At 34.9% G+C, this 14,710-nt stretch overlaps 1 protein-coding gene across 7 annotated transcripts in view; it reads left to right on the forward strand.

Moving 5' to 3' along the window:
* PBX3 (PBX homeobox 3) overlaps positions 1-14,710 on the forward strand; it is a 236,069-nt gene that overhangs the window by 170,772 nt on the left and 50,587 nt on the right. For all 7 annotated transcript variants that reach the window (XR_008700586.1, XR_008700587.1, XM_055541161.1 and 4 more), the window contains 2 exons: positions 2,385-2,626; positions 14,235-14,425. Coding sequence is in view for 5 of the 7 variants with exons in the window: in XM_055541161.1 (XP_055397136.1) it covers positions 2,385-2,626; positions 14,235-14,425 (433 nt within the window). In the remaining 2 variants the exon portion in view is untranslated. The remainder of the gene's footprint in view (positions 1-2,384; positions 2,627-14,234; positions 14,426-14,710) is intronic.

The raw sequence follows: 14,710 nt of genomic DNA on the forward strand, positions 1-14,710 counted from the left end.
TTCAGTGTTGATAAATAGCCTCAATATTGCCATACTGTGAAGTGCTCTAGTACTTTTGATCCAAAGGAGTATGAACTTTGTGTTGATTTACTTATGATTTTAGAAGAGTTATTATTCATTGCAAGGGGAGAATGTTATGCTAGCTGAAAGTACATACTTATTTTTATATGTGTCCACTGTTACTGAGTGTAAGGGTTGCTTCCTATTGGTATGGTGGTTTTACATGCATATTAGGTATGTATATATATAAATGCCATACGTAGGTGATTACTTTCTGTCCTTTGCATTTCTTCCTGACAGATTTCCTTTTTCTATCTCCCATATAGTCTATTTCCTTGTGTATTAGTCATTGAGCATCTTCTCTTGTTTGCTACACTGTTCATGGGACTGTAATAGCTTAAGTATGTATGTTGATTTACTATTAAAGAGCCTCACCAATATCCATGGTGTATAACTACAGGGAGAAAACTAGAAACCTGGAAGAACCTTAAAGGTAGATTAAAATCCACATTTCCGGGAGAAACATCAGTAGCTATAAATATAAAAAGGAAATAACAAATACAAATATATGAGCAAAAATTTAATTTAAAAAGGAGAAACTTAAGGAACTCCCAAACAAATGGTATAAAAATGAAACAGAGCCCAAAATAAGAGGTTACTCACAGAGTCCTTACTTCATGCCAAATGCACAAAACATTTGGTATGTGGAACTATAAGAATTCTAGGCCATGAAATTTTAACATATAACAAAGTGAAGGGAAGAAAATCAAAGATGCTAAATTAGAAATACTAATGTAGCCAATATTTAGCAGTTTCTCTTAAATCTAGAAGAAATAGCAAATACCTGTTAGTCTATCTTTAATTATCAGCAATGTGTCAATACTGATTTTTATCTTATTTAAGAGAGTTATCTAACTTTCTGGTTCCCTAAATGAATTTATTGTCTTAGTATATTATAGTTTTCAACCCTTATTTATTTACCTCAGAACAGGCAACAGATATAATTTTAAATTATTGTGAGTTAGTTTTATTACCCAGTTGAAATTATTCTGAGGTATATTTTTAAATGCAAGTGACAGCTTTAAAGTGTTTTGAGGGAGGAGATTAAAGTTGTGCATTTGAGTTAAGACAACCAAGAGCTCAGTCATGCTGTGGGTATAATTCAGGGCATCTAGGAATGATATCTGTTCTTAAAGAGAATTGATGGTGGTTTTAGGTTAGCATATAAAATCGCAGAGCTGGTGCTCAGTTGAGTACTTGGCAGCTTATAGATGTTACTGTCATGTAAGTTACACTAGACACAGAGTGTGCACCACTGTGGATAAACAACAACAGGCACAGACGCAAAAGACAGAATCCAAATGCAGACATGCAAGATGCCAACTTCCATCCCCGCCTTCCCCAAGATGCTTTGTAACTAGTGTGGGGATCCTGCTTTTAAACAGATTTACAGAGGTTAATTGGGCTGGGATATTTTAGATTCTGTTACACATTAATGAAAATGCTGATTTTGAGCTGTCATGACTCCAGTGCTTTTTATACTGTGATAATTATTTTAAAACTTGTGTCTTCTGTGTTGTTGAAAACATCTTGGCAGAAAGCCTGTGTGACCTGATTAAACCTATGAATTGTCAGCTGTGATCTATAATACTCAGATGAGGTTGCTGACTGGGCATCACTTAGGAAGTTCTTGATTTAAAAGCAAAATTAGATTGAGACCACTGTGCCCAGCACTGCATTGCCATGTTGATGGTATATTTTTAATCCTGTATTTAGTATCCTGGTTTGATGGCGATTGCTTAACAAATTCATTTAATAATATATATTTTTAAAGCATAGCTAATTACCTCATAATGTATGTATTTCTCTTCTCTCCCTGAAATTAAATGATGGAAAAGCCCATCTAATCCTGTTTATTTTCTAATTTTTGGATATAGCTTGTGAATATATTATGGGATTTAAAATTCTGTTCTTCCAACAGTATGGAGAAACAGAATAACTGCCTTTTGATGGGTTTGTTTTGTATCCTTGGAATTATTTTTTTCTTTGTCAAAAATCTTGAAAATTTTACCCCCTTCCCATTTTTGCTTAAATCATCTAAATCTGGGAAGATTGGGTGTTAGAATATTCTGAGAAGTCAGGGTTACCTTTTTCCAAGGATCTAATCAGAATATATTGAGAGAGAGTGATATTAGACACTTCATAGAAGTAAGAATTTTCATACTTATTGGTACTTATTGATAAAATGCAAACAGTGAAATTCTCAGCATGAATTGTAGTGCACTGATGTTGTTTGATCATTTACTCAAATAAATAAAATACTCACACTATTTGTCCTGTTTCTCGCTTCTTCTCTCTCTGTCTCTCTCTCTCTTTCCTTGAAGGTCTCAGCATCAGAGGAGCCCAGGAGGAGGACCCTCCCGATCCCCAGCTAATGAGACTGGACAATATGCTTTTGGCAGAAGGGGTTTCAGGTCCTGAGAAAGGTGGGGGATCGGCGGCAGCAGCTGCAGCCGCGGCAGCCTCTGGAGGTTCTTCAGATAACTCTATTGAACACTCAGATTACAGAGCCAAATTGACCCAGATCAGACAAATCTATCACACAGAACTGGAGAAATATGAACAGGTCAGCAGCCGCCACTCTCATAGTCCTGCACAAACCCTCTATTGCTCTTCTAATAGACCGCGCTAACTAATTCTGAGGGCTGCGAGGGGTAGGTGTTAATAGACAGAGCAAAATAAATAAGGTCAATCAGAAATCCAAGTGAACTGTTGAATTCATGAAATGAAGTCCCTTTTATCCCATCTACTTGCTTTAGTTTTACTCATTCCCCACATTACATGCCCTTACGGCCACATCTGCAGCCATCCTTACCCTGTAACCTCACTGCTTGGTGCTTGTCAAAGCTCTGGATCATTAACATTTATGCACCGGCCTTGTTCATAGCTATTATAACAAATTTTAAGGGGAAACCTTGCCTAGCGAGCTCTGCCTGCTATGCTGTGAGCTCCAGAATCCTGCTAGGAGTTAATTCTTAAGGATTATGCCCAACTGAGGGGAGGGAGCTAACTTAACAAAGTAAGCAGGTTCTGGCCTTTCTCTGGGAGGAGACCTCCCAAGATAATTATAGGTTTCCTGGGGCAGAGAACACAAGGCATTGTGTGCTAAATTCCTGATTAGAAAGCAAGTATGGATTAAAAATGCTGTTCTCAGCAATTATATTAACCATACTTCATTGAATCTAAGATATCTTTGATTTTAAGCTGTATCATTGTGTATGGTACCACTACCAAGAAAAAGTTAATTGCCCCATTGAAGTATAACATGCCATTGATAGTAAAATGCCTCCCAGAGATGCTAAAATATGGGGTAGTCTTAGATTTAGTGAAATAAGGTAAAATGTTGGTGGTTCATTTTAAACATATTTTAGTTGTTCATTAAAGGCTAAAAACCTGCTTAGTTTGAGGAATTCTCACTGAAAGGTAATTTTAAAAAATTATTATGGAAATGTTTAAGTGTACTTTTAATAAAGAGAATATTAAGCTGAATCCTATGAAACTGTCAGGTTTTTAGGTCATAAATAGTTGTACATTGGTTATAGAGTTCACCCTAAAATAAGAAACCTCCTAGATACCCATCATCCAGATGAATAGTAAAAATCAATGTCAATCTTACTTTGTTTATCTCCCCTCGCCCCCCTCTTTTTTGGGAGGGGGTATTTTAAAATAAGTCCTAGACATCATATCGTTTCATCCACAGATACTTCACTGTGTAGTCAGGCATTTATTAAAGTTCAAAGACCTTAGTGTTAGTTTTAATATTGATTTTTCTTCTAAGTTCCCTGTGTAGTGTTAGTTGTATATGTTATTTTTTTCATTGCCTTCTCTAATATTCTGGATATGGTATTAATAAGCAAATGCTGGATTCTGTCCGAGAGGTGAGTGTGTTTTGAGGAATGGTAGAAAGATTTATGTAGCTTTATGTTAATATACAATATAAATTAATATTATAAGATGTCTTTTTTTCTGAATAGGCTTTCTGGGATCTCATACTGTATCTCTAGTCTCATTTGCAGGAATAATTTTTTGTGGAAGATGTGCAAATGAGAATTTTGGAAAACTAGCCTGTGTATGTATATTAAAAAATTGAGCTTTCTGATTTGACATATGAATAATTGAGAGTAAACAAAGTAAGTCATGGCTGAAAAGGTTGCCCTGAGCATTAACAGTAGAAAACGGCTCTAATTTGTAGGATAACCCTAATTGCATAACTTTATGTTAAATACATCTGTACATACTTAACTAAATAAATACTAGTCACTTTGCATGGAAGGATCTGTAGAATTAGGGGTCAATTGGCCAGTACTTATAGCTGAGGAATTAAGGTGGTTCCTTACTATCTTCTGCCATATTCCTTCACACCAGCCTCCTTATTTTCTCCCTTTAGCCCTGTTGGAACTTGGGTGAAACTGGCATCAGTCATTGTCATCAAGCTTTTTGTTTTGTTTCTTTTAAAAACACACATGTACACACAAAATCTTCATGTACTAATCTACTGTTTGTATTTTTGTTTTAAATATCAGACTGGGAAATAATGAATTTTAAAATTTAATCATGAATCTTATTTCTAGATAGGTTCAGTAGCCTAATAAAAACCATTGAATGTATATTTCCTGTCTCATTTTTAGCACAAGAAATAATGGATATATGAAATCTATGCAGTATTAAGGACAAATAAAACGAGACGACTAGTTGACTGATTCAACAGAAATTTAGTTTACAAATTTTCTCCTGTAGGTTCTGAATTGGTTTAGAAATAACATTAGCATTTAGTTCTCTTGAGTGGTCTTTGGGGCTGGTTTTTATTTCTCTCCTGTTTGTGGTTCCTAAGTTTGTTAGGATCAGTGAGTTGACCTAAGATAGTCTTGTCTTTTCAAACTTTTGGGATACGGGGACATTATCTGAGAGAGAACTTTCAAGGATCTACTTTGGAGTTACTAGAAGAGCTGTGAAGAACTGAATGAGATGAAGGCATCAGTTCAGATGAAGGCATGATACTTCTAAAATAGATGATGGTATTATAATTTCCATTTTACAGATGAGAAAATGAAACTCAAGTAATTTGTCCAGTGTCACACATCTAGTTAGTGTCAGAATCGGGTTTTGAAATCAGTTTCTGACAATATGCCTTCCTTTCCCATTGAATTATGCTGCTACTTGTGTATATAAAAGAACAAAACTCAACAGAGTAGATTTTAAAGATCTTATTGGCTTTATTCAGCGATTCATGAGTTGGTCAGCGTCTCATCTAGCAAATAGAAGGAGCTATACAAAATGAAAGATGCTTGTAGTCAGACAGGAACACGACAAGGAAGTTAGACTACCAATGAAAGAATTGGCTGTGGCAAGTTCACCTTTCTTTAAGGCATGGTAGGTTTTTATCAGGCAGATTACCTCACTCATGCTGACCCAGTAATTCCAGATTGGTTTAAGATTACATTCCTAGGAGAGGCTGAAACTGTAATTACGTAGTCTTGGTTGGGTGGCTTGGAGCATAGCATAAGTGACTCCATTTTGGGTCTCTTATCTTGTTTTTAACAATTAGAATTTGCAAATAATTCAGATACATCCCAGCTCTTCTCTGATTTGCTCATGTTGGATTACATTTGGGATGGAATCAGAGTAGAGATGGGCAAAACCCAACTATTTTAATCCCTTTACATTTAATTACAGTTAATCCCTTAACTATTAAAATCCCTTAGGAATTATATTTTTCCTCCTAAAATTACATGAACATGGGTACTTGAGTGACAGAAACCTTATTAGTAAGTAGGAAGAACATATATGTTAAGGCAGAGGCTTTGTCAGAAAATGGTGTTGAGTCTTTTGCTAAAAGAAATAAACTGCATTGGAATCTCAGAGCTATTTACTCCACTGTGTTTTGCAATGAAGCTGTAATGAAAATGTATCTGAAGCCTGTTTAGATTTAGATTGCCATAAAATTAACAAACACCACCACTGCAGTAAATTAAAGTACCTTATAAACACAGCCACATTTACAAAGCTAAGCAGACTAGAGCTACAGTTAGAGCAAAATTAAATCCAAGCTGCAAGGCTCAGCTTTATGTGTATGTTTTAGCAATGGTACTGTGTTTAAAATCCTGTCCTTTTTTTTTACCTCCAGGAAATGTCCTTTGATAATATGTTTACATTATATAGGCTCAGATGTAATGATTTTTAGTGATAATGATCTAAATTCACTTATAAATGCTCTTGAAATATTAGACATAGAATATATATTAGAGTAAGGTTCTTCAATATTACTACCCCCTAAAAGGAAAACCAAACTTATTTTACTTTTCTCTTGTTGATCCTGACACCCAAGAGGAATATAATAATTTTTCAAAGCTTGCAGTGATTGGGTTGTAATACTTTCATCTTGGGTGCACTGCCTTCCGCTTTAGCTGGGAGAAAAACCTGGTTGCCTCTTTGTCTTCTTGTTGATTAGCTACAAGTTTGTTTATATTTTTTAAAGAGGGGAAAAGCAAATTTTTTATTTTGTGCGTACAAGATCCCCATATATTTATAAGACTCAAAGACGGCCAGGCAATGGAGGTTTATATGCCATCCCGAGCTATGGGATGGGATTAGCTACAAGTTTTGGAAAATCTTTTTACTCTACCTTTCAGATATGCTCTTATGATTAAAGTATTAGAATAGGTGAATTCCTAATGAACTTGAGCCAAGCATCCTGGGAAGCCTGCTCTTAAGAATTGGAGGCCTTCTTGATCCTTCTACCTCTCTACCAAAGGGAAATGGATACCATTGGTTTTTGCAAATGAAATTTAACTTCGAGATTTGTTCTGGGATAAAAAGGAAAAGATATATATCATGCCCTGTACAGTTCTCCCACTTTGCTTGTACTAGAAGAAATGCTTGTACACAAGCAATTCACTTCATAATTTACAGTTGCTATAATAGAGATGACATATTGAAAGCTATCTACTATAATTATATTGAAATACATTTTAGCTGAAGGCAAAAGTGTTGTAAGGGTCTCAACCCTCCCTAAGCATCTGGAAACCTGCTTTCTGAGTTCACAGATGTCTTTTGAATTTACCTCAAATCAGGTAAAACATTGGAGCTGAGCAGGTACATTCAATGTGCTCAAGACCAACTAGGCACTGTTTGGCTAATAGAGGACTCCCAGACTACAGGGCATTGCCGGGGAATGGAGAATGAATGTGCAGCCTAAACCAGTGTAAAGGCATGGCCTTGTGCTTTTGGAGGCTCTCAACAACATTGTATGTTTATATTTGATGGCAAGATCTTTGCTTGTAAAGAATTTTTTTTTGAAACAGGTTTTAAAATGCTGATGTTATTACACACGAGATTGTGTAACCCACAAACTCCTAATCCCATTTTGCTGTTTGTTCTTAATAGCAAAAATATAGCAGGAAAGACAAAAGGATACTACCTGATGTAAACTTCATATTTCAGTTTCCCAAGCGAGCCTTTGTCATTCATTGCTCCAAGAGAAGGGTTTTACTGCTTTGTCAGCTTTCAAACTGGATCTTTTCCTTGGCTGGAAGGAGTGTTTGAGTGTTCCCTTTTTTCCCTTCAAGTTTCTAGTCTGTTGACTCTATGTATCAAATGTATCTTTGACCACAATCTTGATTAATGAAATGAATTGTTTTATATTTGAATACTCTCTTTTTTTCCCATTGTTTTGGAAGCAGTGTTTGTATTTATTTGAGCAATGGGAAGGCAGACTATGTTAGGTAATCAGAGTAGGAACTTACTTGCAGAATGATACACAACAAAAATATGAATTTCATAAAATTACCATTTCCGTTATCAATAATAACTGCCATTTATTAAGCATTAATTATGTTCCAGGTTCTGCAATTAACATGTATTTTATAGTATAATCCTTACAAACCCTCATGAGACAGGTCCACAAACCATGAGTGTTAAGATGTGTTGAGGTATGAAAGAATCTTAAAAAGAGTGGATGTATGTATAACTGATTCACTTTGCTGTACATCAGAAACTAACCCAACATTGTAAACCAACTATTGTTGTTTAGTCACTAAGTTGTGTCTGATTTTTTTGCTCCAACTGAAAGAAGAACGATAGGTATTTCATCTTTGCAGCTGTTTCGTAGGCATATTGATCTCATTCTGGTTGGCTTAAATAAAAGGTATCTTTGAATGTTGACTTTTATTTGGAAACAAGAAGAATTTGTTGATTTTGTAAGCATTACATAAATACAAAATCTATAATATTTGACTAGAGTTACTTGCAAGGTTATAAAGATATCTAGAAAATGGATGCATGCAAATTTGGGAGTCATCAACTTTTAATAGAGATGTATTCTTTCTTTGAAGAGTGACTTTTTAGAATAGGGAGTATTATGATCTGTTTGCAGTCAGCCTGTCTAGATGTTTACAAAAGGCCAGTTCAGTTTTTAGATCTGATCATGAACCATTTTAATACTTCCTCTAAAATAGATGCTTGCTCACCATCTGATTTTACATTTTTTTCTTCAGTGATGGGAACTTACAGGCAAGAAAGGGGTTGAATCTTGAATTCACCATCAAAAAAACCACCACGATGAAACAAACAAAACCCTGAAAACTAATTTTGACTGTAAACCAAATATATATGGATATGGAGCAGATAGTTTTACTATCTCCTATTATATTTAACAAATATATTTAATAAATATTATTAACAGCATTATAAAAAATCCAGATGTTGCAAATCCTCAATTATATTACTTAGTTTGAATTTTTAAAGAGAAAGGAACAAATGGCAAGGAGAAAGGCTATTATAAGAATTGATTGAAAATATTTTTTATCAGATGAAGCCTTCCAGTTTATGTTATTTAAGTATGTTATTACAATGCCTGTTTTAAACAAAACATATATTTTGTCTCATAGTAAACAAAAATGCATCCTAAATAATTTTCAACAGCTGGATTAAAAGAAAAAAGAGGTTTCTGCCATTACTTGCAAGTTAGAAAATTTAAGGAATCAAAACTCACTTCCTAAATCTCCTAGTTAACCAAGGTGTTTCTATATTGTATTGTGGACATTGACTAGAAAATTCTTAACAGACAATTTCACTTGGAAAAGTAAGAAGGCAATGAAAAAAGTTTCCAATGTCTATTTTAATGATATAGTCTTGTAGGTATGACAGAGGATATGATAAATGTTTAAAGTGAGCATCTTATGTTATAAACAGTATTGATGCTACTATGTGGTTTGGTGGCCCTTCAAAAGAACTTGGTAATCATTTGATCATTCTTACTGCACTTACATGTTTAAGAAAGTGTGTACCTTTTAAGGAAGAGGAGATGAGGCAGTACTGTGCTCTGCTCTGCAACTGGTACAGATGATGCTGTAAATGAGGCTGTAATTTACTTTCAGTGGTAAAAAGGAAAAAAATCACTTTGCCTAAAGTGTATGCATCTTTCTTAAGGGTGTACCCAGATTTTAATTATCTAAATGTAAATACTTAACGAATTTTACTTAGAGTAATGAGCTAAAGTGCACACTACATAAATGAGATGTTCTAATTAATCATGTATGAACTACTGGTTTAAAGAAAAGCTATGTGAATTCTGTGAATGTTGGGCTATTGCCAAATTGCTAATCAGCATTTGCATTCATAGATGACTTCACTTAATAAGTTGTGAGACATTCAGCAAATGTTTTAGGAAATTATGAGTTTTTAGATGCAGAAACTTTTGCTTTTAACCCTTGTTTTTAATACAACCCTGTGGCTGCTTCTTAGAAACCATAGGCAGACATTCATTCTGGGAGAGATTAAAATACAGCCAGAGAAAAACTGAGAGTCAGAGAAGAATTGAAAAAAAAGTAAAAACTCAGGTATCACTCACACAGGAGACTTAAATGATCTATCAAGACATACACTCTGTCATGGACATAGGTTGCCATAATGTGTGAACTAGATTTGTAGGAATTAGCATTGTTACCTGTGCAGATTAGAAATATCCTGGTACAGCAGTTCTCAAACTTTTTGGTTTTAGAACTTGAATTCTTAAAAATTATTGGAGATCTCCTAAGAGCTTTTGTTCAGTGGATTATATCTATCAATGTATTATAATAGAAATTAAAACTGAGAACAAATTAAAGTATGTATTAATGTAAAAATCAGTAATGAACCATTATCTGTTTAATATTTAATATTTTTTTAAAACTTGCATTAAAAAAAAACACACCTCAACATTTAGAAGAATGTCATTGCTTTTACATTTTTGCAAAATTTTGTCATGTTGGGCTTATTAGAAGTCACCTGGATTCTTAAATGTGTTTCTGTAGTCAGTGGTTAGGGTTAGGTTTCTGTGGTCAGTCTCCTTTCCTGTGAAGTCTATGAAGAACACCTGTCCTCACACAAATATGTTATTAGAAAAGGGAGGAGTGTATTGATAGCCTTTTAAAATACTTATGGATATTATTCTCTTGTATTATACCAAAACTTGACAAGTTGTAGTATCCTAAATATTAGCTATCGTGAGTCTGAAATCATACCAACTTTTTGTACTCAGTTCCTTTAAAATCTATTGGTCTAGTGTACACTTTGAATGGATCTTCTGCTTATGCATATTTTTGTAACATCGTGCATTGATCATTTGAAAAATAATGGTTCACTGAGTTATGTACATCTTCCAATGTTAACACCTTATATAACATCAAAATGTCATATTTATTAATATCAACACCAAATTAATCAGAAAGTCTGCTAGGAAACTATAAAGCTCAAGGTAGCAGATGCAGGTTTTCCAGAATTTCACCATTGGCACAACTGCTGTCAGCTATTTTCTTTGATGTGACAAGCTTGCTTGGTTCATTTTTGAGAAAATATCTACCAAATACCCAAATCAGAATAAATATAATAATTTGTCGATTTTACTTTCAAATAAAAATGGTATTCCATGAAATAGATGACATCAACTCACTACTTAAACAATCACATGAGAGCTTTTTCTCAAGACAGCCATCCTTGATAAGCAGGTGAAGTCCTTTTGGTACGCTTCCCGTTTTATCATACAGAATGTTAAAGATGTAGTCAAAGACCGAGATGTAAAAAAATGAATACTTTCTCTTGCTTTATCAAGACATTCCTAAGTGAAACTGCCTTCTGTGGTTGTGGTTGGGGGGGGGTTATGTGAATGTATGGTAGTAAAGAATAAAAAGGAACATCAAAGATTGCTTAGTATACTATTTCCCAGAGAATTTTTCCTGGTATGTTGGTCCACAAGGTGCTGTAGAGCTGTGCTGTCCAGTGTGATTGCCACTAGTCATAAAAAGCTGTTGAGTCCTTGAAATCTAGCTCATCTGGAATGAGATGTGCTTTTGTAAATGTAAAATATATACTGAGTTTCAAAGTGTGTGGAAAAAAAAGAATGGAACATATCTCACTAGCAGTTTTTTAAAGATACTATTATGTGTTGAAATGTTGATATTTTTCATATATTGGGTTAAATAAAATATGTTGTTAAAATTGGGCTTCCTTGGTGGCTCAGCGGTGAAGAATCTGCCTGCAATGCAGGAGACCAGGGTTCGATCCCTGGGTTGGGAAGATACCCCTGGAGAAGGAAATGGCAACCCCATCCAGTATTCTTGCCTGGGAAATCCCATGGACAGAGGAGTCTGGTGGGGAACAATCCATGGGGTTGCGAAAGAGTTGGACATGACTAAGCAACTAAACTACCACTACATTGTTAAAATTAATTACACCTGTTTTTATTTTTTAATGTGGCTATTAGAAAAATTATAATTTCATATGTGAAAAATAAAACACATTTGGAAAATAGTCAATGCAATAGCAAAAACATTAAATGAACAAAAATTTTTTTTTTCATATGTGGCTCACAATATTCATCTATTAGACAGCACTGCTCTAGATAAAAGAGGTTTTGTGACCAAATTTATTTAGTCAAAGTTGGATACACCCATTCTCCCTTGAAGATTTATGATGATGCATGTTGGCATATTGAAAGTACTCAAGAATCCTGCCCCTCCCCCCCAAATTTTAAATTATGGTTAACCCCCCATTTCCCAAACATACTGTATTAACATTTTCTAGAACTAACTTATAAAAGTCTATATCCAAATTTGCTGATTTCAATTTGCTATTCTAGTTTGCTTTTCTTCATTTTACTAATAAGAAAACTGAGGACTGGAGTCTATCAAATTATATAATTTAAAATTTATGAACATCTCTTTTGAGAAAGTATCAGAAAAAAATTATATGTATATTTCTTGGCAGGATGACCACTTATTTTCATCTTGGCACAAGATAGTCTCTGTTGATAGTATAGTGGGGAAAATCTTAAATTTACTTTTCTTTACTATGGTTTCCTTAAAGACGGAAAGAACTTCCACTTTTAAAGCTACAAAGTTCCTTAATGTTTTACTGTGCCATAACCCCAGACAATAATTTTTAGCCTTTTAAAATTATAGACTGGCTAAGAATCTGAAACTAGAAGAAAAACCCCACAGGTTGTCCCCTCAGGAAAGACAAATGTGCATACAATTTGAATAAGATTTGAGGGAGTGTCCTGGACACTCTAGACCTCTCCATGGACTGCAGGTTAAAAATTCGTCAGTTACAAAGGTTCGTCAGGGATAATGTATTTATAGATATTAATCAATATTACTCTTAAATTGTAATACAAAACCCCACCAATCCATAGGTGGCTATTGAATGCCTACCGTGTGTGCTGTGCAAATCCACACTCTGAAGAATCCCAGAATCACCACTTTAAGGGAACTTAAAATTTCTTAAAACTTACACATGCTTAAAACATAAAACTTTAACTGGTAAGCAAGACTCATTTTACCTCACCTAAGAAATACTTATATAAAAGCTCCACTTAAAGTAACAGAAACAGTGTCCTTAAAAGTTAGTTCTCTCATGAGCAGTTAGAAAAACCATCCTGTACTATATGTTCAGGATGTCTGTAGAGAAATTATGTTATTAATAATCATATAATGTTATATCTTCAAAATGTGTCTTGCCATGATCAATGATTGTTCTGTCTGCTTACCCTACTAAGCATCCATCCAATAAGATGCAGAATCTCCTGTCTTTTTTAAAAAAAAAAACAAAAATACCAGAAGGTATCGTTTTTATGCAGAGATATAGACAGATGCTTTATTCACCAAGGTGATACTGGATATCTGTGTAGGCCCAGTTACATGGTTTTGTAGATCTAAAGAATATAGGTGAGCTGAAAGAGACAGGGACAGGATTTTTAACTAAAATGTTATTCTTACATCTGATCCTTATTTTCCTGCTGCCCCTTCCCTGAGGAGTTGAACTGCTTTATCCCTCTTTCAGAAATGGTGTAGATCCACAAATAAGGCCCATACCACAGCTATGTTATACTAGGACGTTGGCATGGCATCCAAGGCCCTTTATCTGCTAGTGCAGATCTGAACTCCCTCTTCTCTTGTACCCTCTTTTCTGTCCCTCTGACCTAGCTTCATACCATTATTTCCAGGGTTTTTTGTTTTGTTTTTTTTTCTTGTGCCTGGAATTCCTCTTGATTTCCACCTTTATTCTTCTTTTCAAAAATCTTACCCATTCTTTAAAGCCCTGATTTCACTTTTTGCCATGAAGTGATGATCTTTGTTTCCCAATGAGAATACTTACTCCTTGGAACTTAGGGAACACTCTTCCTGTGATGCTTTGCATGGCCTGCCTGTTTAAGAATTCGTTTTTATATATTTTATTGCACTGAAGGTCAGATCCACATCTTGCTCATTTATGTGTCCTTTCACTGCGTTTGTGAGAGTTTGAACTTCATAGTGTTTCAGTAAACATTTGTTGAGTAAAACCCCAGAGGACATAGGAGATGCTTAGTATTAACATATAACATATATCTGTACTTACATATAGAAATTGGTACAGAGCATCCTCCAGTGGGAAAACCTCATTTTGAAAGTGGGCTGAAGGTGGTAGAAAGGGCAGTTGAGTGCTGTTTCCCTTGCATGCCTGGGCTTTCATAGTTCCAGAGTTCTCGTGCCCCTATCTAGTTATCACTGCCATTTCACAAGTGTCTTAGTTTTCATTTTACCTACTACATAATGCCATTGGCGGTTGCAAATGAGATAGAAATTCAGATGAGTTAATGTCTGGGTATGATAATAAAAAATACCAGATTCCTAAGGAGTGATTTTTTTTTTTTCCCCTTACAGGCATGTAATGAATTCACTACACACGTGATGAACCTTCTCCGAGAACAGAGTAGAACACGTCCCATTTCCCCAAAAGAGATTGAAAGAATGGTGGGCATCATCCATCGAAAATTTAGTTCCATTCAGATGCAGCTCAAACAAAGTACTTGTGAAGCAGTTATGATTTTAAGATCAAGGTTCCTTGATGCCAGGTATGTGAGGCCACAAATCTATTGCATGGCTTTTTTTTTTTTTTTTTTCCTTTTCACTCTTTGTATATTATTTTATGTAATTCTGGCCAGTTGTTCTTAGATTCTTCTTTAATTTGGCTATGAGAGCCCTTCTCTACAATGGATAGGTAATTCACCTCATGGTGCCTGCAGTGTCAAGCCTCTTCTTGTCTGGAGGTGGTAGTGATATTAGCTGCCAATTTGGTGACGCAATTTGGACTTCCCTCAGATGATAAAGAGTCTACCTGCAATGTAGGAGACCTGGGC

The sequence above is a fragment of the Bubalus kerabau genome, chromosome 11 (genome assembly GCF_029407905.1).
Source record: "Bubalus kerabau isolate K-KA32 ecotype Philippines breed swamp buffalo chromosome 11, PCC_UOA_SB_1v2, whole genome shotgun sequence".
In the NCBI taxonomy this organism is placed as follows: domain Eukaryota; kingdom Metazoa; phylum Chordata; class Mammalia; order Artiodactyla; family Bovidae; genus Bubalus; species Bubalus kerabau.